Below are 27290 nucleotides of genomic sequence, written 5' to 3'. Positions count from 1 at the left end.
CATCCAGTGCAAAGTTATATTTCGCTACTATATGCTATAAACTTAAAAATAATTACATGTATTGAGAATGTAAGTGTAAAACTAACCATGGCTGAACGGGTCGTTGTCGACCTGGGTACTCCATCAACGTACCCTGGGTACCGTGTTTTGGATGAATGGTACCAATAGGGTACGTTTCCGTCGATAATCGTACCCAGGCAGCTTCGTACCGATTTGAGTCTTGAAATTTATCGCGAGATTTCTTAGGAGTTCCGAATAGTCGGATGTTGGTGGTTAGCCCGTGGGTTGATTTTTAATTATATTCTACACTTGTAAACAACAAATGCCTGAAATGGACGATGGATTTGATTCGGGGTTACAATGATTCAGAAACAGAATCAGATGAGAACGAACATGATCAATTTCTCCGAACCTTCCATGTTGCTGTTGGTGGCAATGAGTTAGAAAACAGTTTGACAAGTCATCAGTTGTTGAAGGAAATTGACTTGGTCAGGTACAAACGTGATATAAAGAAGAAGTACATCACACCTAAAGAGGATGACAATGTTGAACGTTTTTCATTTAAGATCAATCGAAACAACCATGAAATCGTTGCAACACGGAATAGATATTCCGACATGTTTATTTTAACTGAAGAAGGGAAAGAAAAACAAAGGTTAATCAAAGCTGGTTTGGATAAAGATTCTGTTGCTGTGTATTGGACCATTTATTGCCCTGGTAAAGGAATTTGCAAACGTGTTTGCGGTGGAATTGGGACATGTGATGAAGGTATGATATGACCAAGGATAGATAAGAAACAAGCCTCAAAGCAACCAAGGCTTGTTTTTTTTAAATATTTTTAACCTGACATTGAAGAAAAAAAATAATTTGGTGAGGATAGGGTAAAATATAAAAAAAATACTCTAATGTAAAAATTGAAAAAACAAAAGATTTTCTTGTTTAATTTTCCGCGCCATTTTGCATCATCAACAACATCAGCAACATCCAGAGATGTTCCGATAGCAATCACGTGGTTTTAAGACGAGAGTAGGGTACGTTTAATACTCCGCGGTACCATGACGCATTTTATTTCAAACGAGGGTACGTGTATGACAAAACACGGTACCCAGGGTACCATCATTGAAAGTAAAAGTACCCAGGGTACGTTGATGGAGTATCCAGGTCGACAACGACCCGTTCAGCCTAACCATGGGCAAATGATGGGGTTGCTTAATCTACAAGTGTCTACAAAATGTAATGTATGCAATTATTGAACTCTCAAATAAAATTCTCCTCTGTCTCTAATACTAACAGTTGTATACTGCATATTACTCAGTTCTACATTTGTATATATCTATTATACATGTATCTTATACAACATTTTCTACAAATGTATCTATTCATTTCCTTTTTTTTCCTTTTTTTTTTTTTTTTTTTAAACATTAGTTTTTCCATTTGTTAATAGTGTAATATGTGAAAATCAAGTTTTATACATAAAATAAACAACATATATATATATAACACTATACAATGGTACCATACAATTGACATACAGAGTTTTGTAAAAAAACGGGATTGCTTCCCTTAGAAAATTTAGTAGATACTTAGTCAGCCGTAAGCGGTTGAGCTAAGGAAGTACTTCTGTAGCTCAGTCGGTATACGCGCTGCCTTGTAACACAGAGGTCCTGGGTTCGAGTCCCGGTGGAGACAAGCAATTTTGTAATGAAAGTCGTGCTCTCCGGTTACATTAGTAAGACAATTTATTTTAGTGTTAAAAATGTCATCTTCTATCTATATGATAAATTGTTTTACAAAGTTGGTCTGTTCTTTGAAAAAACAAAACACATTTTTGTCACCACAAAAGAAGTAATTTTCCAAACAAGTTCTGGTGCAAGTGGTTAGAACATTAGAATCTCTCATTAAAGAAATCATAATGTCATTGTCAATATGAGCAAAACAAATGGCAAGTGTTTGTGTAGCCATAAACATTTATAGTATGTATAATTGTATTAGAAGGCAGGTAAAACAACTTGTGCATTGTGATATTGTCAAGTTTTTAACCAGTTATACAACATGTTTGTTTTTCTAGGACTTGTTAAATGTTTAACTTAATGCACGTGTAGGAGGAAGCACTTAACATTTTTTATAGATGATATGCTCATTTATTTTAGCATCTTGCTATTTAACAAGCTGTTTAACTTTTCTCAATTTAATCAAGACTAGAAGAATCTGATTTATTTATTAAAGCCTATTTTCTACTTTTTTAATTGCAGTTAGACACGAAAGATAGCTACAATATAAATAATGGCTTAAAAGAAAGGAATGGAGATGTTGATGTAAATGTTGACGAAGATACTGAAGATAGAGGACAATGGGGCTCCAAATGAGAGTTTATTCTATCTTGTATTGGACTTTCTGTTGGATTAGGAAACGTATGGCGTTTCCCTTACCTGGCCTATGAAAATGGAGGAGGTATTACCATGATTACTGTTATTTATGTTTATAGCAGTTAAAGCTTACTTTAATTAAATGATAAAAAGAACTATACCATTGACACATTGATGGCTGATTTAAATTAACATAGTAAATATAGTTAAGTGAAATATATCTGAGCGCTTATTTTAAAACACTAATTGATAATCAATGATCTAGATGTTAAGATATCGCATGACCCCAATGTTCTTTTTTACAAAGAAGTTACCACAGTTGACTGAAGGTCAATCACGGTAAATTGTCATTGTCAATTTGAAGAATCTACTCTTACCTAATAATTACAATCATTTTAACAGCTGAAATGTATGGGGGAAATAAATGAATACAGTAATAGTTAATAACATGTATCTCATATACATGTAAGGTTAAATTAAAGGAGTTGAATATTTTAAAGAATAAATGTACTGGCAATAACTGGGATAACAGGTTTTGTTTGACTAAAAGTTGATTAGTTTTTATGGTGTTTAAGAAATAATTGATGCCAGCTATACTTTATTGTAGTTTTAACATGGGTAGGCATTATATTCGTGATCATTTTTGCCAGAGCGATAGCGAGGGCTAAAATAACACGAATATAATGCCTACCCATGTTAAAACTACAATAAAGTATAGCTGGCATCAATTATTTCGATTCTGATTAGGACAATTACGGTAATTTCTATGTTTGCTGTGTATAGGTGCACAGTATTTGTGTAGGCTCTTCCATCAACCTTCCTATCGATTTTTATCCAACTAGTTCAAACCAGTTTAATTTCGGAAAGTTGTTAATTTCTAAAATTCAAAATTGAAACAGAAATTAACAAATTAATTTATTAACTAAAACACTATTTGTGTCACAATATAACAGAAAAGTTATATTACAACAGTCTTTTCCTTTGAGGTCAATTTCTGACACGCACATTTTCAAGTCAGTTGTCAATGGCGGTGGACGCACAAGGAGAATCGGGTAGGTCTTTTTTTACTAAATTAATCGTTAATATTCCGCCGGTTAATATTGTACCATTAAGTTAAGATTATTTTTAGTTTTGTTTGATATGTTTATATCAATAGAACTAGGAAATCAGGAAATATACTTTTATAAAAATTACACGAGTCTGAAGTAGAGTGTTTTTAGAAAATAATATGATGCACGTGTAGTGTGCCAGATGGTGCCAGATAACTCAAATTTCAAGTTAAAGATTGTAAACTCTTATCAAGTGTAACACAAAGATTTATGGTTTTCTCTATCTTAAAATATCGTAAAATGACATTAACTTATTTATCAAATATGTTTTAAGACTAAAAGATGTTACAGTGACTTGACTGTTAGTGTTGCTCTCCACCAATTGCAACTCATTCAAAATTTTGACCAAATTGCAATTTGTTTTATAAAATCAAATTGTTCAACTGGTCAGAAATTTGAACCAACTGCTGTAGAAAACCACAGTCAAGTCATGAAAGTGCAAGGTGATAAAATAAAACATACTTACAATCCTACAAGACTTTAACTCCACTTTAATGATGTTGTGACAAAATTAGTTTATCAGTTTGTATAGTTATATTATATTCATTTCCATGCTGAAGGGGAACTGTTTATTTTGAATTGCTATTAAATTGTCCAAACTAAGCTTTCATATAGTTTTTCTTTCTAAAAGTATTCTAAATTTTGGGACCCTATTATGCAGTTGTTTTTTTTTCGGTTTTCGGTCATAGAACGGTTAAAAGAGGAGCTATATGTAGATAAAAATTTATGAATGTAAAACTATTAATAAATCTTCTGAATATAGTAATACATAAACAACACATATTTGTGATACAGAATTTACTCAAAATCCAAAATCTGCTCTTCGGGTCTGGGCAGAAACAAACTTCTCTATTACTTTGTCAACATTCACACTGAAATCCCGATGAATATGCAGTAATTCTATGCAACTTTCGTTGTTCATTGTTGATCGTACATTTGTTTTCAATTACATACGTAGTACCGTGCGCTCGTGACTGATAGATCTCAGGGCCATCATGGCATGGTAGCACTCGCGAGATGTTATAAACCAGCGTACGTGTTCGGCATCGAGCGACCTCTCAATTGAATTCTTCAAAATTACATGCTAGGTCAGTTTCGTATGTTTCAATATTGAGATTTGTTCGTTTGTGATATTTCCTACAACACGATGAAGCAGATACAGCACAAAGAAGCGATTTTCTGATAACTTGACGCGACTCCACTCTCCAGTTGCCTTATCATATGGTCTATGAACGCAAAAAATAATGAGACTTTCCAATACTGTTTTGGCGTGGTTGCAGGGTGATTGGCTCCGGTAGTCTGTCAACCACATCGCCTCGGCATATTTTCAACGATATCGAAGGGATCTGATAATTCTAATGCCGATTGGTACATCTCATTCCAAACTCACAGATGAACTGTACACTGTAAAATGTGATCCAAAACTACATATCTAAGACTCAGTATTACAAATTCAAAAGTAAAAATCTTGTAAAAGATACAAGTAACCTTCCGATTTTGTCATAATCTCCAATTTTTTTTTATTTTGAAACCAAATGTCGTTATTTAATGATATTTCACCAATTAAAAAAAGTGACAACATAGGTGTTTCCTTTAACATTCAAATTGACAATCTATAAGTTTTTATTTTGCCATTTCTTTTTTTGCATGCCGAATCAATGTGCACGCAACTTCGTAGCTACGATCTTTTTCTGAATGAACAGCTTCATCAACACTTGTAACTAGGTTGTCAAACTAATATCCGGTATAGACGGAAAAGACACCAACAGTCTCCGATCCGATTGACAAAATCATCTCTCTCGATTTTTTTTTTGATTATTTTTTTTGATTTTGTTTGTGAAAACGACGTGGATGCACGTGCTGTCGTGCCTCCGGGTAGCTACGCCCCTGATTTGATGTCATTGTTTACTTAAACTAACCAACAAATTGGCAGAAATGAAACTTTTGGTGAAAGAAAAATATATTAAGACCATTTTGAGCTAAAATTTACATGTTTATGAGTTTGCATTCAAAATTGACGATTAATGCACTCCATAGTATACTAATTTTAGATTTCCAGAAAACCAGGGGTTATTTTTAGTGGTACCTCTATTCGGAAGACCTTTTCTTTTTTATATGATTTTAAACACCTGTTGAAAATTGGCATGTAGAAAGCTGATACATGTACAATTCAGGATATACCTGGTTTCTATGAAGTTAAACTTAAGGTAAAATATTTAGAAAGCTGTGAAAATTGTAAAATTTGGTTGAACAGATAGGGACTTTTAATTGGTGGTATGACACCTTTAAGCAAAATGCGGTGAAACATCAAAATCAGAAAACAATTGTTTTTTCTTGTCTTAACTGATCATTTGAGATAATAGTAGCCACATTTCAATCTTTTTTGGGGCAAAATGTCACATATTGCAAATTTAGAGCCTAAAACTTGAGTTTGTGCTATTTTTAGCTTTTCCCATCCTGACAATATCCTTTTATATAAAAAATGTCCTAAATAATGTTATAAATGCACAGAAAGTTATTCTGTGGTGTTAAACATTGAAACATAGGTTGTTTACTACCCCCAAACAAATTTTGTCATGCAGATTTAATGAAATTATTTGATTTTTAGCCCTTATAGCATTGCGTCATACTATGTACTTGGCAGATAGCATAGCCTAATGTAAACACTACAGAAACTCACAAAAGTACCATTTATTATTCCAAATGAAATTTTTATATCTTAAATTTTATTAACTGATGTAAATAAACACAGTTAAATGACCATGACTGCACTTTTGATCAACATGATCAATGTGCAGTACTTTACTGACACCAGATGAAAAAAAGGGGAGTCAATATTCCTTGACACTTCAATACCTTGGATTTTTTACTAAATTCATTGCAAAAATTGTGGAAAGTCTTTAAAGAAGTAAAACAAACAAGGAAAAATCAACAAAAACTGATCTTGATATTAAAAGTTTATGTTTCTGTAGCCCAAAATGAAATTTTCAAGTATTTTTATCAAAGTCATACATTACAGTCAGTTTAAATTGAGCTCTGAAATTTTTAATATAAATCGCATAATGCTCAGATAAGCTGTTTTTAACTACAAATTGACTAAGGATTAAGAATAAAGCAAAATAAAAGATTTCTAATCAACTTTTTTGTCTCTTTAGGTGTCATACCACCAATTACTCCCTCAAATTTAGAATGTATGTGAATTTAGGCCTACTCGGACAAAAATTAGTGCATTTGATGTCATTGTTTACTTAAACTAACCAACAAATTGGCAGAAATGAAACTTTTGGTGAAAGAGAAATATATTAAGACCATTTTGAGCTAAAATTTACATGTTTATGAGTTTGCATTCAAAATTGAGGATTAATGCACTCCATAGTATACTAATTTTAGATTTCCAGAAAACCAGGGGTTATTTTTAGTGGTACCTCTATTCGGAAGACCTTTTCTTTTTTATATATGATTTTAAACACCTGTTGAAAATTGGCATGTAGAAAGCTGATACATGTACAATTCAGGATATACCTGGTTTCTATGAAGTTAAACTTAAGGTAAAATATTTAGAAAGCTGTGAAAATTGTAAAATTTGGTTGAACAGATAGGGACTTTTAATTGGTGGTATGACACCTTTATCAGCACAGATTGATTACCAGCATGTATTCTGTTATTACCATGGAATACTGTCAATGGTTGCCACTGAATGTAACATTTTGAGATAATAGTTTCAAGAGTTGTACAGGACAATCAATTTCATTTAACATATATTCAATTTGGATGCATTTCATATAGGAGGTTGTTTCCTATGACCTAGGCTTAAAAAAGAAATGATAGGTAGCTTTTTATATACCTTTGCATTTTCAACAAAATATGAAATTATTTTGAGGCTTTCAAACCTTGAATGACATTTTTAGGCAGACTTGTACTTAATACTTTTTACCTTTTCAGGTAGTATATTTCACAGCCACATTCCCATATGTTATCTTGTTGATTTTGTTGATCCGAGGAGCTACACTAGATGGGGCTATTGATGGAGTAAAATATTTTTTGATACCTGAATGGTCCAAACTTTCAGATCTGAAGGTATATATGAGTCATGATTGTAAGATATACTGACAGAAATTTTGGTCATTATCTCATAGACAATTGTACTGAATTTTGTTTTAAATTCAATTCCCTGTATTTGTCAATTAATTATAGTCTTTTTTTATACCATGGGTACCTACAATTGAGAAGTTCTATATTGATTTGTAACTCTTTTCAGTTGGTACCTAACACAATAGGCAGATAACTCAGTAAAAATCGGCTAAATGTTTTAATAATGTTGTATTATGTTAAGGAAATATTCGGACTTAGGTCCTGAATGATCAGAATTAGTGTTTGTCTAACTGCTATATATCCAAGGATTTTTTTAGTCAAGGTATCTGGTACCTCCTTAAGATTAATTTGTAAATCTTTTTAAATTGAAATTGACTTCAATGCTGGGGCAATTAGCATTTCAGCTTGAGATTTTTCAATGATTTTTTGGAGGGGAAACTGTAAAGAAGGTGGTATGTCTCCCTGAAGAACTATGTCAAATTCCTCTATAAAGCATGTCATTTTAAGACAAAGAACAATATGTTTTTGGGCCTTCCACAGCATTAACATCACAGTTGATATTTTTTTCTAAAATACATTTATTTATTATAGGTATGGGTTGCTGCAGCAGGACAGATGTTTTTCTCTCTCAGTGTATCGTTTGATGGAATTATAATGTTTGGAAGTTACAACAAATTTAGTAACAATGCATATGGGTAAGATTCGTTTTCTTTGACAGAAAATTTAAGTCTTTATTTATTTGATCAAATATAATGAGATGTAAATGTAAGTAACATGGTCAGTTATTCTTTGGTAATTATTTTTATTATAGTTTACTATTACCTTTTCCAATTTTGTAGCTTGCCGCATCCAAATTTAATGAAACTCATAAACATTGCTACAAACTAATGAAATTCATACACAATGCTTAAAACTATAACATTCAGACATACACAATGCTTAAAACTATAACATGCAGACATACACAATGCTTAAAACTATAACATGCAGACATACACATTGCTAAAAACTATAACATGCAGACATACACAATGCTTAAAACTATAACATGCAGACATACACATTGCTAAAAACTATAACATGCAGACATACACATTGCTTAAAACTATAACATGCAGACATACACAATGCTTAAAACTATAACATGCAGACATACACAATGCTTAAAACTATAACATGCAGACATACACAATGCTTAAAACTATAACATGCAGACATACACAATGCTTAAAACTATAACATGCAGACATACACATTGCTAAAAACTATAACATGCAGACATACACAATGCTAAAAACTATAACATGCAGACATACACAATGCTTAAAACTATAACATGCAGACATACACAATGCTTAAAACTATAACATGCAGACATACACATTGCTTAAAACTATAACATGCAGACATACACAATGCTAAAAACTATAACATGCAGACATACACATTGCTAAAAACTATAACATGCAGACATACACAATGCTTAAAACTATAACATGCAGACATACACAATGCTTAAAACTATAACATGCAGACATACACAATGCTTAAAACTATAACATGCAGACATACACAATGCTAAAAACTATAACATGCAGACATACACAATGCTTAAAACTATAACATGCAGACATACACAATGCTTAAAACTATAACATGCAGACATACACAATGCTTAAAACTATAACATGCAGACATACACATTGCTAAAAACTATAACATGCAGACATACACAATGCTTAAAACTATAACATGCAGACATACACAATGCTTAAAACTATAACATGCAGACATACACATTGCTAAAAACTATAACATGCAGACATACACAATGCTTAAAACTATAACATGCAGACATACACAATGCTTAAAACTATAACATGCAGACATACACAATGCTTAAAACTATAACATTCAGACATACACAATGCTAAAAACTATAACATGCAGACATACACAATGCTTAAAACTATAACATGCAGACATACACAATGCTTAAAACTATAACATTCAGACATACACAATGCTAAAAACTATAACATGCAGACATACACATTGCTTAAAACTATAACATGCAGACATACACAATGCTTAAAACTATAACATGCAGACATACACATTGCTAAAAACTATAACATGCAGACATACACAATGCTTAAAACTATAACATGCAGACATACACAATGCTAAAAACTATAACATGCAGACATACACATTGCTAAAAACTATAACATGCAGACATACACATTGCTTAAAACTATAACATGCAGACATACACAATGCTAAAAACTATAACATGCAGACATACACATTGCTAAAAACTATAACATGCAGACATACACATTGCTTAAAACTATAACATGCAGACATACACAATGCTAAAAACTATAACATGCAGACATACACATTGCTAAAAACTATAACATGCAGACATACACAATGCTTAAAACTATAACATGCAGACATACACAATGCTTAAAACTATAACATGCAGACATACACAATGCTTAAAACTATAACATGCAGACATACACAATGCTTAAAACTATAACATGCAGACATACACAATGCTTAAAACTATAACATGCAGACATACACAATGCTTAAAACTATAACATGCAGACATACACAATGCTTAAAACTATAACATGCAGACATACACAATGCTAAAAACTATAACATGTAGACATACACATTGCTTAAAACTATAACATGCAGACATACACAATGCTTAAAACTATAACATGCAGACATACACAATGCTTAAAACTATAACATGCAGACATACACATTGCTTAAAACTATAACATGCAGTGCGGGAATTTCTCGCTACATTGAAGACCTGTTGGTGACCCTCTGCTGTTGTTTTTTATTTGGGCGGGTTGTTGTCTCTTTGACACATTCCCCATTTCCATTCTCAATTTTAGACATACACAATGCTTAAAACTATAACATGCAGACATACACAATGCTTAAAACTTTAACATTCAGACAGAGTTTGAATTGGGGCAGTGATTCATTTACTGTTTTAGAAATAGGTCCCTTTTAACTCAAAAATTACAAAGATTGAGCATGGCATTCTTGTCTGACAAATTCTTAAATTTCTAGCTTCATCTGTAGGGCCTTTATAGTATGTTTTAATAGCCATGTCTTATTATTTATACACTTGTTTATATTTATAGTGATGCCATGCTATTTAAACACTGGTTTATATTTATAGTGATGCCTTGTTAATCGCTGTTATGGATCTGGTTACCAGTATAATAGCTGGTTTTGTCATCTTTACATCATTTGGAGCATTAGCTAAGAAAACAGGACTTGAAGTCTCAGAAGTTGCCAGGGGAGGTTAGCAGATATTTTCTTTTTTTTAATCTCTTTTATGGAGAAAACTTTGACACCATTACTTTTCAAAGCATTGTAGAGCTTATGGAATTGTTTTAGTTAAAGAAATGGTTTGCCTTAAATTACTTTATTTTTGTCGCAGAAAGCTAGACATAGGGATAGTGATCCAGCGGCGGCAGCGGTGTTATAGTGTGTGATAACATTTTGTGAGGGAATTTGATGTTTGCTATACCACTGTTCATTTCAACGCACTTTATGACGATACCACTTATCAATATGAATGAAAATTTTTGCAGTGTTTTAAGAAATAATTTTACTTTAAAATCACGTACCAATTGTGACCTATCAAATATTTTATAAGGACGAATTTTCTGTATAAAGTCAATAATTGTGTGAACTTTTGAAGCTCAAACTTTTATAGCTTTAAATACGCCAATGAAAGGTCCGAAAACTATACCAATACAGAACGATATATTTTTGAAATTGTAGCAAAACTTTTGGTCGACAAATTTTAATTCGTTATTGCATAAATATCAACTTGAAATATCTGTCATTTTCTCTCTACCTAGTTTACCCCTATTACTTATTATAATGTGGACTGGACATTGTTATTGAATCTTATGCAATTTGATTGGATTAAGTTCTTTTTGATTACCTTCAAACTGTTCATGCTTTTCGTACGAGTATATTGATTAAATCATACCGTACGTGAATGTGAACAGTAAATTAAATGACCTGCATACTGGACACTGGACCAGTCCATATTACGTTTTATTAATGAAACTTAAGGTATGAAAGGTAACAATTGCCACTTTTTATACCCCCGCTTTAAAAAAGGGGGGGTATACTGTTTTACCTCTGTCTGTCAGTCCGTCCGTCCATCAGTCCATCCATCAGTCCGTCCGTCAGTCAGTCAGTCAGTCAGTCAGTCAGTCCGTCCCATGAAACTTTCGTCACATTTTTCTCAGGAACTACACATCCACCCTTTCTGTAATTTGGTATCAACATTTATATATGTCAGCCACACCGTGTGATGCGTTTTCAGATTCATCACTTGACAACTTCCTGTTTACCGAACACTTGTCTGATTTTACACATGATAGCCAAGTTGAAAATTTTCGTCACATTTTTCTCAGGAACTACAATACAAGGATTTCTGAAATTTGGTTTCAGGATTTATATAAGTCAGCTATACCGTGTGATGCATTTTCAGATTCATCACTCGACAACTTCTTGTTTACGGAACACTTGTATGATTTTACACATGATAACCAAGTTAAAAATTTTCGTCACATTTTTCTCAGGAACTACAATACAAGGATTTCTGAAATTTGGTTTCAGGATTTTTATAAGTCAGCTATACCCTGTGATGCGTTTTCAGATTCATCACTCGACAACTTCCTGTTTACCGAACACTTGCATATTTTTACACTATTAATATTATCCACTTGCGGCGGGGGTATCATCAGTGAGCAGTAGCTCGCAGTTTCACTTGTTATATTTTCACATAATCTTCCGAATTCACATTATATAAAATATTTTTGAAAGCCTATTGCGAAGAAAAATGAGAAAGTTTACTGTTTTTACGTTCTATTCAATTAACTAGAGGCTCTAAAGAGCCTGTGTTGCTCACCTTGGTCTATGTGAATATTAAACAATGTACACAGATGGATTCATGACAAAATTGTGTTTTGGTGATGGTGATGTGTTTGTAGATCTTACTTTACTAAACATTCTTGCTGCTTACAATTATCTCTATCTATAACAGTACTTTCTGTGGAAAATGTTATTGAAAATCTTCAAATTCTAAGAAAATTGTTAAAAATTGACTATGAAGGGCAATAACTCCTTAGGGGGTCAATTGACTATTTTGGTCATAGTGACTTATTTTTAGTTCTTACTTTGCTGTACATTATTGCTGTTTACAGTTTATCTCTATCTATAATAATATTCAAGATAATAACAAAAAAAACAGCAAAATTTCCTCAAAATTACCAATTCAGGGGCAGCAACCTAACAACCAATTATCCGATTCATCTGATAGATCGTGACCTGATCAACAATTTTACTTCCTGTCAGATTTGCTCTTTATGCTTTGGTTTTTGAGTTATAAGCACAAAACTGCATTTTACCCCCATGTTTTATTTTTAGCCATGGCGGCCATCTTGGTTTGTTGGCCGATTTACCGGACACATTTTTTTTAACTAGATACCCAAATGATGATTATGGCTAAGTTTGGTTAAATTTGGCCCAGTAGTTTCAGAGGAGAAGATTTTTCTAAAAGATTACTAAGATTTACGAAAAATAGTTAAAAATTGACTATAAAGGGCAATAACTCCTAAAGTGGTCAACTGACCATTTTGGTCTTGTTGACTTATTTGTAGATCTTACTTTGCTGAACATTATTGCTGTTTACAGTTTATCTCTATCTATAATAATATTCAAGATAATAACCAAAAACAGCAAAATTTCCTTAAAATTACCATTTCAGGGGTAGCAACCCAACAACGGAATGTCCGATTCATCTGAAAATTCCAGGGCAGATAGATCGTGACCTGATCAACAATTTTACTTCCTGTCAGATTTGCTCTTTATGCTTTGGTTTTTGAGTTATAAGCCAAAAACTGCATTTTACCCCCATGTTTTATTTTTAGCCATGGCGGCCATCTTGGTTTGTTGGCCGATTTACCGGACACATTTTTTTAACTAGATACCCAAATGATGATTATGGCTAAGTTTGGTTAAATTTGGCCTAGTAGTTTCAGAGGAGAAGATTTTTCTAAAAGATTACTAAGATTTACGAAAAATGGTTAAAAATTGACTATAAAGGGCAATAACTCCTAAAGTGGTCAACTGACCATTTTGGTCTTGTTGACTTATTTGTAGATCTTACTTTGCTGAACATTATTGCTGTTTACAGTTTATCTCTATCTATAATAATATTCAAGATAATAACCAAAAACAGCAAAATTTCCTTAAAATTACCATTTCAGGGGCAGCAACCCAACAACGGAATGTCCGATTCATCTGAAAATTTCAGGGCAGATAGATCTTAACCTGATGAACAATTTTACCCAGTCAGATTTGCTCTAAATGCTTTGGTTTTTGAGTTATAAGCCAAAAACTGCATTTTACCCCTATGTTCTATTTTTAGCCATGGCGGCCATCTTGGTTGGTTGGCCGGGTCACCGGACACATTTTTTAAAACTAGATACCCCAATGATGATTATGGTCAAGTTTGGTTAAATTTGGCCCAGTAGTTTCAGAGGAGAAGACTTTTCTACAAGATTACTAAGATTTACGAAAAATGGTTAAAAATTGACTATAAAGGGCAATAACTCCTAAAGGGGTCAACTGACCATTTCGGTCATGTTGACTTATTTGTAAATCTTACTTTGCTGAACATTATTGCTGGTCAACTGACCATTTCGGTCATGTTGACTTATTTGTAAATCTTACTTTGCTGAACATTATTGCTGTTTACAGTTTATCTTTATCTATAACAATATTCAAGATAATAACCAAAAACAGCAAAATTTCCTTAAAATTACATATTCAGGGGCAGCAACCCAACAACGGGTTGTCTGATTCATCTGAACATTTCAGGGCAGATAGATGTTGACCTGATAAACAATTTTACCCCTTGTCAGATTTGCTCTTAATGCTTTGGTTTTTGAGTTATAAGCCAAAAACTGCATTTTACCCCTATGTTCTATTTTTAGCCATGGCGGCCATCTTGGTGATTGGCGGGGTCACGCCACACATTTTTTAAACTACATACCCCAATGATGATTGTGGCCAAGTTTGGTTTAATTTGGCCCAGCAGTTTCAGAGGAGAAGATTTTTGTAAAAGTTAACGATGACGGACGACGACGACGACGGACGCCGGACACAAAGTGATGGGAAAAGCTCACTTGGCCCTTCGGGCCAGGTGAGCTAAAAATGCCATTTTTTCGAAGATAAATTCTGAAAAACATTTTACGCACGGCTACGCCAGGTAAAATTGTTGTTTATCCTAACAAAAAAATACATTTTTCAGTTTCATTCGAATATTATAATAATTATAAATCCCAAATTTATGTAGTCATTAGATAAAGTCCTTATATGTACGATCTGCCTATTTTTGGACATCAAAAGACAATACGATCGTTTTAAGGTCAATTTTGTCTACCTCACACAATCTTGTTAGGCACTATAGCTAACTTCTTAAAAGCTTTATATTTGAGAAGGTGGAAGACCTGGATGCTTCATACTTTGTATATGGATGCCTCATGTTATGAAGTTTCCGTCAGTCAAATGTCCAATGTCCTTGACCTCATTTTCATGGTTCAGTGACTACTTGAAAAAAAACTTAAGATTTTTTGTAATGTTAAATTCTCTCTTATTATAAGTAATAGGATAACTATATTTAGTATGTGGGTACCTTGCAAGGTCCTCATGCCCATCAGACAGTTTTCTCTTGACCTCAACCTCATTTCATGGATCAGTGAACAAGGTTAAGTTTTGGTGGTCAAGTCCATATCTCAGATAGTATTAGCAATAGGTCTACTATATTTGGTGTATGGAAGTATGACCAGACCGGATTGCATATCAATAAGTGGGGGAACTAGCTGACATTCTGCGACCCAGTTCCTATCATATTATTTTGTAGGGGAACTAACTCTGAATAGTGAAGGTAGAGCATAGGTATCTCATTGTCTGGTTTTCTTCATATAACGCACAAGAAGTCAATAAAACACTAAGTTCAATGATGGTATATTAATTATTCTCGAATAGATAAAGCATTCTTATTTTACAACACAAGAAATACATGTATAAGAATATGCAACATTGCTGCCGATATCCAGGCAGGCCGGGATCGACTGACACCTATCATAACAAGAAATTCGCTATTGATTTCATAGCGGCTTAATAAGTTTAAATACTAAGTTCTGAATGTCCTAGCAAGTAACAAACAAAAGAATGTATGATTTATGAGTTATCGACAAAATGTATAATACACAAATAAAGTTGCAGATGTCGCTTGACCGTTGTCCGAACTTTTAAGATGCTCTTTATAACTTTACTAGACATATATATAATTTGGTAACTGCTGCAGTCTCATTGTCCAGACAAGATCAATAGTTTATAAAAGTGCTTATTTGACATTGGTTGAAGTATCCTACGCTTGAAATGTATAGAACATTTAAACAATAATTTTATGTAAAATAGTTTACAAAGTAGAACCCGCATACATTAACTAATAAACCATATGAAATAAAATAAACTACATTTTTCTATTACAATACAAAACTATTCAAAAATATTGCTAAGGAAAAATACCTCATTTTTCCTTGGTGATATACTCTCCCTTCTTCCACAAAAGATTTTTTTTTTTTCTTATAGAAAGAAGAAATAACAATAAAAAAAAAATCTTTTCATACATGTGCATAATATATATACTACATGGTAACACACATTATTTAAATTAACATTATTTCATTAAAGCAAATTATTCTACAATAATTGAAATATCCTCATTGAAAGTAAACACATCCTGAATTATGTACATGAATATCATTATTAACGTCATTGAACAAAAAATGTATTGTCATTCGAACACAGTCTTTTGGTTTTGCTTCTATTGATATTAATCTTTTGGTTTTGCTTCAATTGATATGAATCCTTTGACATAAATCTCATTATTAACGAAATGAATAGTTATTTTAACACAGTCTTATGATTTGAATCTTTGGATATGAATCTTTTGATACAAATCTTTTGATAATAGTCTATTGGTCTGAAATATTCTGGAACACATCTGTTCTGTTGCACGAACACGACAAATCTTCTGGACACAAAACAAACCTTCCTCTCAGAAGAGAGTGGTACCCGAAGGATGTTTTATCGGCATAAACCAGTTGCCTGGTTTGAAGTCTCAATCCACATGAAACTTCTAAATCCCATTTCTGCATGGCGATTCATACCTTATATATGGTTTTCCTGACCTTCGAAGTTTCAATCCGCATGAAACTGAAGAAATTTACATATGACAGATGTAAACTGTGAATTCCATATCCACATGGAGATTCACCTGATCCACTGATGTTTTACATCAACGAATGTAAAACTTTGAAATCAATATCCACATGGAAGTTTCAAAAAAAGACACACAATGAAATGTTACATATTCCGAAATGTAACATGAAATCCATAACCTAATGGATTTTTCCTTTATATAATATTTGACAAGCATGAGGAACCGACACTAGAATGAGGCTGAATATATCTCTTTTTCCCACGAGCAAAGCACAGAACTTGTTTGCTTAACTGCAATTTACTTTGAAAATGTCTTGTATTCTGGTTCTTTTCTGTACTAGAATCCTCTGAAATAGTCTAATTTGATAATCATAAATGTTATTGAAACTTCTTCCATACTACTGAGTATAATGAGACACAGCTTACCAAAATCACCTTGTGACAATTTATTTTGGCCTGAATACATGAAATATTAATATCCTATAAACTTGAAAAACTATTTATTCTTAGCCCTATGAAAAGCGATGAGCAGAGTTTATATTTAATAGAGAAACGTTTAGTATCTACATGTACATAGCATTAATATTATTCTTTAGTTGATCTTTGAATTTATTAAAAACTATAAAGTACAAACCCTTGGGATTAACTAACACATTACTTAAGAAATATAGGGTAAAAATAAATTTTCGGACTTTTATAACTGACTGATTAGATATAAATATTAATATTTCAAAAACCAAAAATAACAATGATGTATCATAATCTTAAGAAATCAATGAAAATGAATTCCCCGAATTTGATAATAATTCAGCATGGAGTCGTCACTTCCATACTAAACTGCCTGTAAGAAGTAAGGTTTGGTTGACGAGACCAATTCTTACTCTACAGTTTAAAAATGTTTCTAAATATTTGTCATCACATTAAACAATCATTGTTATTTTTAATTTATGTCTTATTACTTTATTTTAGTGTTGAATGATAAGAACAACAAAAATTACATTACTATTGGAAAAAAAATTGTATATCATGGTCTTTGTCTAGGACAAGAGCATGAACAATGCTGAAATAAGTATATAGATCCTTAAAAACTTATACGAGCATGTCTTTTTAAGAACAAAAGCTCGATTAAAGCAGAACCTATAACATACCCAGTTTTGGTAAGGAACTAGTACAGACTTGGATCATTGCCATTAACCCTTGCATAATGTTCAATAAGTTTTAATCTGAACCTGTTAATGCCATGACCAGATGAATATTGAGTGGGTATTGCTCTTCGTGTTGTAGGTGTAAAATGGTGCATAAATTTCATTGTTTCAATATCAAACTGGGATACTGGCACAAAATCATTTGGTTGTACTGGATTTTGAGAGTTTGCACACATATTTTCTTCTTGTTTTAGGACTTTTAAGAACTGCCTAAACACATCAGGTCTTAAATCCTCACTCATAAATAGAGTACTTCTTGGACCTTGACAGACATTACCATTTGAAAACTTTACTAAATATCTGGACTGTTTTTGATCTTTGTCCAATAGAACGCTTACAATTTTTTGATTAGGTACTTGACTGAATTGTTGACTATTTCCCTGGTTTTGAAATGAATTTGGTTTTGTTTTGGGAAATGCCTTATAAGTTTGAATGACTTGAACTGACGGACTTTTAGTTGACTCAAAAAACTTGTGTTTTCCTGGACGTTTCCGCTTTCGTCCTTTTGCATTGTATTGTCTATGGTAATCCTGTTTTAAATTTTCTGGAATACGTGAACCATCTTGCCAACTAGTTCCTGGCTTACCAGTCAATTTTACTTTGTATATAGGTTTACCCTGATAAAGACTATATTCAACAAGTTTTTCAATTTCATTGGACTGAAATGCGGTATGCTGAGGGTTTTGTAATCTGTTTTGATTTTGTGATGCCCCTTGGTTTGCCTTTTGTGAATTTTTGACCTGTGAATTATGTTTGTCTTGAATATTTGTATCATTTTGAACTGAACTTTGAGTCTGAACTTCATTTTGTGTCTGATTATTGTCTTCATTTTGCATGTTTTGTGAATCAATAAGGTCATCATTACGCTCAACATTTGTGGCTTCGTTATCATCTTGCTCTTCTACATCAAGTAGAATGTCTTCATATTCAGGCAGCAGATAATTTGGACGGTCTAGGGGATTATGGTAGTCTTTCAGTCTCTTAGCATGTACTAATGCCTTAACCTCTTTTTGTGTTTCAGTATTCTTAATCTTAAAGGTATTATTTGGCCCTTTGTACAGAATTCGGTAAGGACCTGTCCATCTTTGAACTAATTTGTGATTCTTGCCTTTTGGTGTTCTGCTACAATATAGCCATACTTTTGCCCCAGCAACGAAAGTTGGTTGAACTGCTTTTTTGTCGTGTTGAAAGGTATATTTGTCTTGTTTTTCTTTCTGGTTTTTAGCAGCAACTTCACGGTAGAGTTTTAATCTGTTTACCAATTCATTTACATGTTGTTTAGTTTCCCTTGGCATTGTTTGTTTTGGTATTAAAGACACATCAATAGGCAGCCTCATTGGTTGTCCAAACAGTATTTCAAATGGTGAGAATTGAGTTGACTGTGTTGCAGGTGTGGACCTGTAAGCCATCATGATTGGAGGTATAAAATCTGGCCAATCTGTCTGTTCTTTGTTACAATATGAACGAAGGGATTGAATGATATAAGAATTCATTCTTTCACAGGCTGCATTGGTTTGCGGATGATAGCTACTTGTATAGTGTCTAGTAACATCACATAACTCGCAAAGAGCTTGAACAAGCTTGGACATGAAATTGGCACCTCTGTCAGATATGATACAACGTGGACTTCCCCAGCGGCAAATTATCTCATTGAATAATACTTTAGCAACCACCTTTGCTCCCATTGATTTCAAGGGAAATGCCTCACACCATTTCGAGTAACTGTCAACCACTAGTAGCAAGTATCTGTGTTTGTCAGGTGTTGTTGATAGTTCTAAAAAATCCATATGCATTCTTTCAAACACATTTTCAATTGGCAAAGGAGTAAGGGGTACTGGTCTCTGATGTTTAGAGTTCTTTGATTTCTGGCACTGTTCACATGTTCTTACGTACTTGTCTATGTCGGAATACATATTTGGCCAATAGTATTTTAAACGTAAGGATGCATGGTTTCTCTCAACACCTGGATGAGCTGCCATTTTACTATCATGGTAACATAACATCACATCACGTCGTAGGACAGCTGGAACACAAAGTTGTTTTATGAAATTATGGCCTGGAGGAAGTTTTCTTGAATTTTCGGAAACCATATGGTACAAAATGCCTTCAATAATTTCATAATGGTACGCCTTTGCAACAAGAGATCTTGCCTTTTGAACCTCATCTGGAACGAGTCCTTTTAGTTTATAATCAAAAATTGGTTTGAAGTCTGGACAGTTTCTTTGTAGCTGGTACAAGGTTTGACGTGTTGGTAACATCTCATCAGGATCTTTAGGTTGGTCCTCTTCAATAGCTAGAACTTCAGGAATCCGGATGCTGTTTTCCCAGCCAAACTCAAAGGTGACTGCTATATGTTCTTTCCTTTCAGCATGAAGTGAACCAATCTCTGGAAGGTCATCATCAGATTGGTATTCTTTGTCTTGGCTATCTATGGGATAATCTCTTCGTGACAATGCATCAGCATTTTGGTTCTGGGTGCCTGGTCTATGAACAATGTTGAAAGTGTACTGCTGTAAAAACAATGACCACCTCCCAAGTCGTCCAGTAGCGTCCTTTGAGTTATTTAGCCATCGCACGGTTATACTATCAGTGTAAACTGTAAACTGATTGTTTGCTATATACGGTTTGAAAGTTTTTATAGCTTCAATTAGAGCTAACCCTTCTTTGTGATTGATATGCCAACGTTTTTCCTGATCTCTTAAACCTCTACCTCCATATGCAATAACTTTTTCTAGTCTTTCATGATGTTTTTGACCTAATACATAACCAATTGCTGAATCTGACGCATCTATTGACAAGAAAAACTCTTTTTCAAAGTCAGGAAATGCAAGGATTGGTGCAGATGTCAGTTTTTGTTTTAATGTATTGAATGCATCATCTTGTTTTGTTGTCCAATCAAATTTTACATCTTTCTTTAATAGTGTTGTAAGAGAGGAACAAATTTTACTGTAGTTTTGAATAAATTTTCTGTAATAGTTGCACATACCAAGAAAGCTACGTAATTGTTTGACTGATTTTGGAATGGGATATTCAGAAACTGCAACTGTTTTAGATTTGTCAACCTGTATGCCATGTTCAGAGATAATGTGTCCTAAATATTTTACTTGTTTTGCCGCAAAATGACATTTTGAGGGTTGTAAAGTTAACTTTGCTTGTTTTAATTTTTGAAATACCAGATTCAAATGTTCAAGATGTTCATCAAAGTTTTTGGAAAACACTAATATGTCATCTATGTATATAAGTGCAACCTTCCAATTTAGTTCTTGTAAGACTTTAGTCATTAACATTTGAAATGTTGCAGGTGCATTTGTTAAACCAAAACACAATCTTTTAAATTGGTATTGACCTTGTGGTGTCATGAATGCTGTTTTGTGTTTTGACTGTTCATCAAGTGGCACCTGATGAAATCCACTAGCAAGATCAAGCGAACTGAAAATTTTAGCTCTTGAATAGCCAACTGTATCAACAACCTCTTCTATTTTAGGAATTGAGAAAGAAACTTTTTTAGTGACCTCATTCAATTTTCGAAAGTCTAAAACGAATCTGTATGTATTGTTTGGTTTTTTCACTAAGATTACACTGCTATGGTAAGGAGACATTGATTCTTCTATGATGTCATTTTCTTTGAGATTTTTGATTTGTGTCTCCATAACTTCTTGCATTTTTGGTGAATATTGAAACCGTTTAGACCTTACTGGTGCTTCATTTGTCGTTTCAATATTGTGATAATGCAAGTCTGTTTTGCCTAATTCAGACGCATCTTTTGCGAAAACATTCCTATTTGATCCTATTAACTTTAGAAGTTTTTGGTGTTGTTCTTTAGTAATGTTATCGGAATCAATTGTAACATTAAGATTTAATGCCTCTTTAATTGGGTCTTGAAATTGAACATCTGATTTTGATTTGTTATCTAAGGCACAGATTGGTTTTGTGGGTGATTTCCAAACTTTTGAAATTGGTGAATTTGCGTTTATAACAATGTCTTCATTTGTTGGATTTAGCACTCTGTAGTAAACTTTTGCATTTTTAACTACACTGAGACAATTTGAACCTAATATTTGTCTGTTTATCAAATTATCGTGTGGCTCTAACAGCACTGTTGTATTTGTTGGGAATTTATTGATAGAAAGTTGTATATCATTCTCTGTATATGCTTTTAAAGTCAGCGTTTTGTTTGTGTTTGCTATGAAATATCTCTCTAAATTCTTTCCAGACTCCAAGGCAGCAATAGTAAAATCATTATGAAATGAAACACAACCATTTGAAAAATCAATGTTTGCCTTATGAGTAGTCAAAAAATCTTGACCAAGGATTAAGTGAAATCCAACATCTCTTAAAATATAAAAAGAAAAGGGCATAACTAATCCATTGACATCTATGTCCAAATCAATTTTCCCTTGAACATTATGTACAGTATTGCATACTCCACGAATTTCATGTAAATCTGTAGTACTTATGACTGGTAATTCTTTCTTATAAAATGCTCTTCTAAGCAATTGCTCATTAATAACAGAAATTGTAGCACCAGAGTCTACAAGAGCATTAATATAAATATTACCTAATTTAACCCTTATTTTATTACTATTTACAATGGCTGTTTCTACATTAGCCATGAAGTTGTTCTTGAACTCAAAAGACTTTGCCATTTTAATAATATAATATTAGACTTCAGGAGGGATGAAAAATATAAGCCTTATCACTTATCAGACCTAATTATATGTTCAATAAATTAAAACTATTATTATATATAAAAGTGTCACAGGTGATTTAATAATAGGCTGTACTCACCCTCTGCAGTTACCAAGGAATAAGTAAATAGCTAAATTCCTATACGGTTTCCTGTCCTGGAGGTCTTCTATATTATGGCACTAGTCCTTAAAGTTCAGCAAGCATCTTCTTCACGAGAAACGAAGCCGGGTCCTCGAACCACTCTATGACCAGACCGGATTGCATGTCAATAAGTGGGGGAACTAGCTGACATTCTGCGACCCAGTTCCTATCATATTATTTTGTAGGGGAACTAACTCTGAATAGTGAAGGTAGAGCATAGGTATCTCATTGTCTGGTTTTCTTCATATAACGCACAAGAAGTCAATAAAACACTAAGTTCAATGATGGTATATTAATTATTCTCGAATAGATAAAGCATTCTTATTTTACAACACAAGAAATACATGTATAAGAATATGCAACATTGCTGCCGATATCCAGGCAGGCCGGGATCGACTGACACCTATCATAACAAGAAATTCGCTATTGATTTCATAGCGGCTTAATAAGTTTAAATACTAAGTTCTGAATGTCCTAGCAAGTAACAAACAAAAGAATGTATGATTTATGAGTTATCGACAAAATGTATAATACACAAATAAAGTTGCAGATGTCGCTTGACCGTTGTCCGAACTTTTAAGATGCTCTTTATAACTTTACTAGACATATATATAATTTGGTAACTGCTGCAGTCTCATTGTCCAGACAAGATCAATAGTTTATAAAAGTGCTTATTTGACATTGGTTGAAGTATCCTACGCTTGAAATGTATAGAACATTTAAACAATAATTTTATGTAAAATAGTTTACAAAGTAGAACCCGCATACATTAACTAATAAACCATATGAAATAAAATAAACTACATTTTTCTATTACAATACAAAACTATTCAAAAATATTGCTAAGGAAAAATACCTCATTTTTCCTTGGTGATAGAAGGACTGTAAGGTGTATATGTCCAACTGGCAGGTGTCATCTGACCTTGACCTCATTTTCATGGTTCAGTGTTTAAGTTTTAGTGTTTTGGTCTGTTTTTGTTATACTGGATGCAGAGGTCTTCTATATTTGGTGTATAGAATGATTGTAAGGTGTACATGTCTAGCTAGCAGTTGTCATCTGACCTTGACCTCATTTTCATGGTTCAGTGGTCAAAGTTAAGTTTTTTTAGTTTTTTTTTTTTTTCTAATACTATAGGCAATAAGTCAACTTTATTTTGTGTATGGACATATTTTATGATCTATATTTCAGTCGCGCAAGTTTTATTTGACCTTCACCTCATTTTCATGGTTCAGTGGTTATTGTTAAGTTTTTGTGTTTTGGTCTGTTTTTCTTAAACTAAGCAATAGCTATTGGTCCACTTTATTTGTTGTATGGAAGCATTGTTAGCTGTAAATGCCTGCCTGGCATGGTTCATCAGAACTTGACCTCATTTTGATGGTTCAAAAGTCAATGTTTAGTTTTCTTGGTTAAGTTTATGCGACAGTTGTAATAAAGCTTTATATTTAGGACTATCAACATAATATCAATGATTAGTAAAGAAGGGGAGACAACTCTTGTTTCTTGTAGTAAGCTTTGTCTTTATTTGTAATAAAAGCTATTTTAAAATTTAAAATGATATTTAACTTTAGATTATAATTAAAGATGATTAAAGTCTATTGACAATAATTTGATAACACCAATACTTTTACAACAACAACAAATAATTTATTAGAGTCTCACCTCTTTAAAACATTTGATATAAAACACAATTCAAAAATTATTCTTTGTTCAAAATCTTTAAACAAACAAAAATCCTCTAATACAAAATGCAATACATTAATTCTATTTTTCTATTACAGGTTATGGATTAGCCTTTGTAGCCTACCCTGAGGCATTGTCTAACCTACCACTACCTCAATTGTGGTCTGTTTTGTTTTTCTTCATGTTGTTTACTCTTGGACTTGACAGTGAGGTAAGATAGTTTTTTTTACAGAAATAGGATTGTCTCCCTTATAAACAAATTTTGTAGTGATTAGTAGTATTATATACTACAGGAGATTTTTGCTGATAAATTTTGTAATGGACCAGGACCTTTTTCTAATTTTTTGACTGGAAATAACTTGTCTATTATACTATTATATTGTTTTATGATGATGAATGTATCTTGTACTCTAAAAAGAATATTTTCCACCTGGTGCACTGCTGAAAATTAAATAATAATTTGAATATTATTTTTTTTAAAGTGTGGAATGATTTTAATACTTAGGAGATAACTGTATTGTATTTTAAGCTCGGAGGGCATCAATTGGGGATTTGATGGTCGCAAATTAAGTTTACTGGCGATGTTTTAGCGGAGACAGTAAACGGGTATTTGCAACCATCAATTCCCCCAATTGATGCCGTCGGAGCTTAAAATACAATATTGTTATCTCCATTCTGATGAAACAGACAGAAAACAACGTTAAAACATGTATTTAAAATCTGTCATATGCCGTCTGCGCTTGCGCTTGCATACCATAGCATCAATTGTTAATTCTAATGCAACAAATTTGTAACGTTCATTTCGATTGGATAAAGTCACATATTAACATGGCATCAATTGACAATTGATACTAAGGGACGTACGCACAAGCGCAGGCGGCATATGGCCAACTTTAAATACATGTTTTAACGTTGTTTTCAGTCAGTTTTATTAGAATTGAGATAACAATATTGTATTTAAAGCTCCGACAGCATCAATTGGGGATTTGATGGTCGCAAATACCCATTTACTGTCTCCGCTAACGCATCGCCAGTAAACTTAATTTGCGACCATCAAATCCCCAATTGATGCCGTCGGAGCTTAAAATACAATACAGTTATCTCCTAATTGAAGACCTGTTGGTGACCTTCTGCTGTTGTCTGCTCTATGGTCTGGTTGTTGTCTCTTTGACACAATATGGATTCATCATTTTTTTATGAATTGAATAATTAATTTGTTGCAAACTATTACTATGCAAATCTATAGGAAACTTGTATTTTGTTGAACACTGATACCCCAATGAATGAATACCAATCAGTCAAGATTATATTGTAGAAATTTATTCATAGATTAGTATGAAACAGAACCAACAGTATGCTTTTGTATTTTGTATTCAGATACATATGTAATGTCTATTTTTATTTTGCAGTTTGCTTTATTGGAGACCGTTTTGAAAATATAAGAGTCACATGTGTATTGGTCTGGGAGTGATATGTTTCTTTATGGCTTTACCATGTGTTACACCAGTAAGTATAAAAGTCACATGTGTATTGGTCTGGGAGTGATATGTTTCTTTATGGCTTTACCATGTGTTACACCAGTAAGTATAAAAGTCACATGTATATTGGTCTGGGAGTGATATGTTTCTTTATGGCTTTACCATGTGTTACACCAGTAAGTATAAAAGTCACATGTATATTGGTCTGGGAGTGATATGTTTCTTTATGGCTTTACCATGTGTAACACCAGTAAGTATAAAAGTCACATGTGTATTGGTCTGGGAGTGATATGTTTCTTTATGGCTTTACCATGTGTAACACCAGTAAGTATAAAAGTCACATGTGTATTGGTCTGGGAGTGATATGTTTCTTTATGGCTTTACCATGTGTAACACCAGTAATGTAAAAGTCACATGTGTATTGGTCTGGGAGTGATATGTTTCTTTATGGCTTTACCATGTGTAACATCAGTAAGTATAAAAGTCACATGTGTTTTGGGTTTAGTGTGTCATGATCGGTTTGATCTTGTCTTTGACATTAATGACAATGTTACACCAGTAGCTACAAAAGTCACATGTGTATTTATTTCTTTTTGAACATTTTCTGCTCTTTAACAAAATGTCTTTATTTCATCGAGAAGCATATTATATATATTTTAATAAAAATTTTATAAAAAATAAAAAAAGAGTTGCAATAGAAGAGAAATAACTCTGGTATTTTTATGGCCCCGCAACGAAGTTGTCGGTGCCATATAGTTTTACCCTTGTCCAAAATTTCGTCATTCCGTCATTTCGCAACAAATCATTATACGGTGTTTTTTTCTAAACACCTTTAGATATTGGGCTGATTTTTGGTATGTGAGTTAACCAGATGAGTTACAGATCAAAAGTTTAAGTTTCGTTCCGCTTGCTAATTTTTGTCAAAATTATGGGCTTTGGACTTTGATAAATTGTTGGAAATCAGTTATACAGACTTTTTTTCTAAACGCTTTCAGATATTGGGATGATTTTTGGCATGCGAGTTAACCAAGATGAGTTACAGATCAAGTTTAAGTTTTGTTCTGCTCGGCTAATTTTTGCGGAAATTACGAGCTATGGAATTGATAAATTGTTGAAAATCGGTAATACAGACTTTTTTCTAAACGCTTTCTGATATTGGGATGATTTAT

At 33.0% G+C, this 27290-nt stretch overlaps 1 protein-coding gene across 1 annotated transcript; it reads left to right on the top strand.

Annotated features, from left to right (window-relative positions):
* Nucleotides 1-335: 335 nt before the first annotated feature.
* Nucleotides 336-26085, top strand: LOC139503296 (sodium- and chloride-dependent glycine transporter 1-like). The gene is made up of 7 exons (XM_071293058.1): nt 336-768; nt 2253-2451; nt 7418-7552; nt 8159-8262; nt 10788-10912; nt 24742-24854; nt 26053-26085. Exons 2-7 carry the CDS (start codon nt 2437-2439, stop codon nt 26083-26085), a joined length of 525 nt encoding a protein of 174 aa, XP_071149159.1. The 5' UTR covers nt 336-768; nt 2253-2436.
* Nucleotides 26086-27290: the final 1205 nt, after the last annotated feature.

This window comes from Mytilus edulis, chromosome 14 (genome assembly GCF_963676685.1).
Source record: "Mytilus edulis chromosome 14, xbMytEdul2.2, whole genome shotgun sequence".
Classification (NCBI taxonomy): domain Eukaryota; kingdom Metazoa; phylum Mollusca; class Bivalvia; order Mytilida; family Mytilidae; genus Mytilus; species Mytilus edulis.
This window is presented reverse-complemented; position numbering and strand designations above follow the sequence as displayed.

Bases quoted from the DNA above. Each gene is read 5' to 3' on its own strand.
- LOC139503296 (XM_071293058.1), top strand. The intron at 8,263-10,787 runs GTAAGATTCGTT...TTATATTTATAG, and splicing joins TTTAGTAACAATGCATATGG to TGATGCCTTGTTAATCGCTG. The intron at 10,913-24,741 runs GTTAGCAGATAT...TTTCTATTACAG, and splicing joins CTCAGAAGTTGCCAGGGGAG to GTTATGGATTAGCCTTTGTA.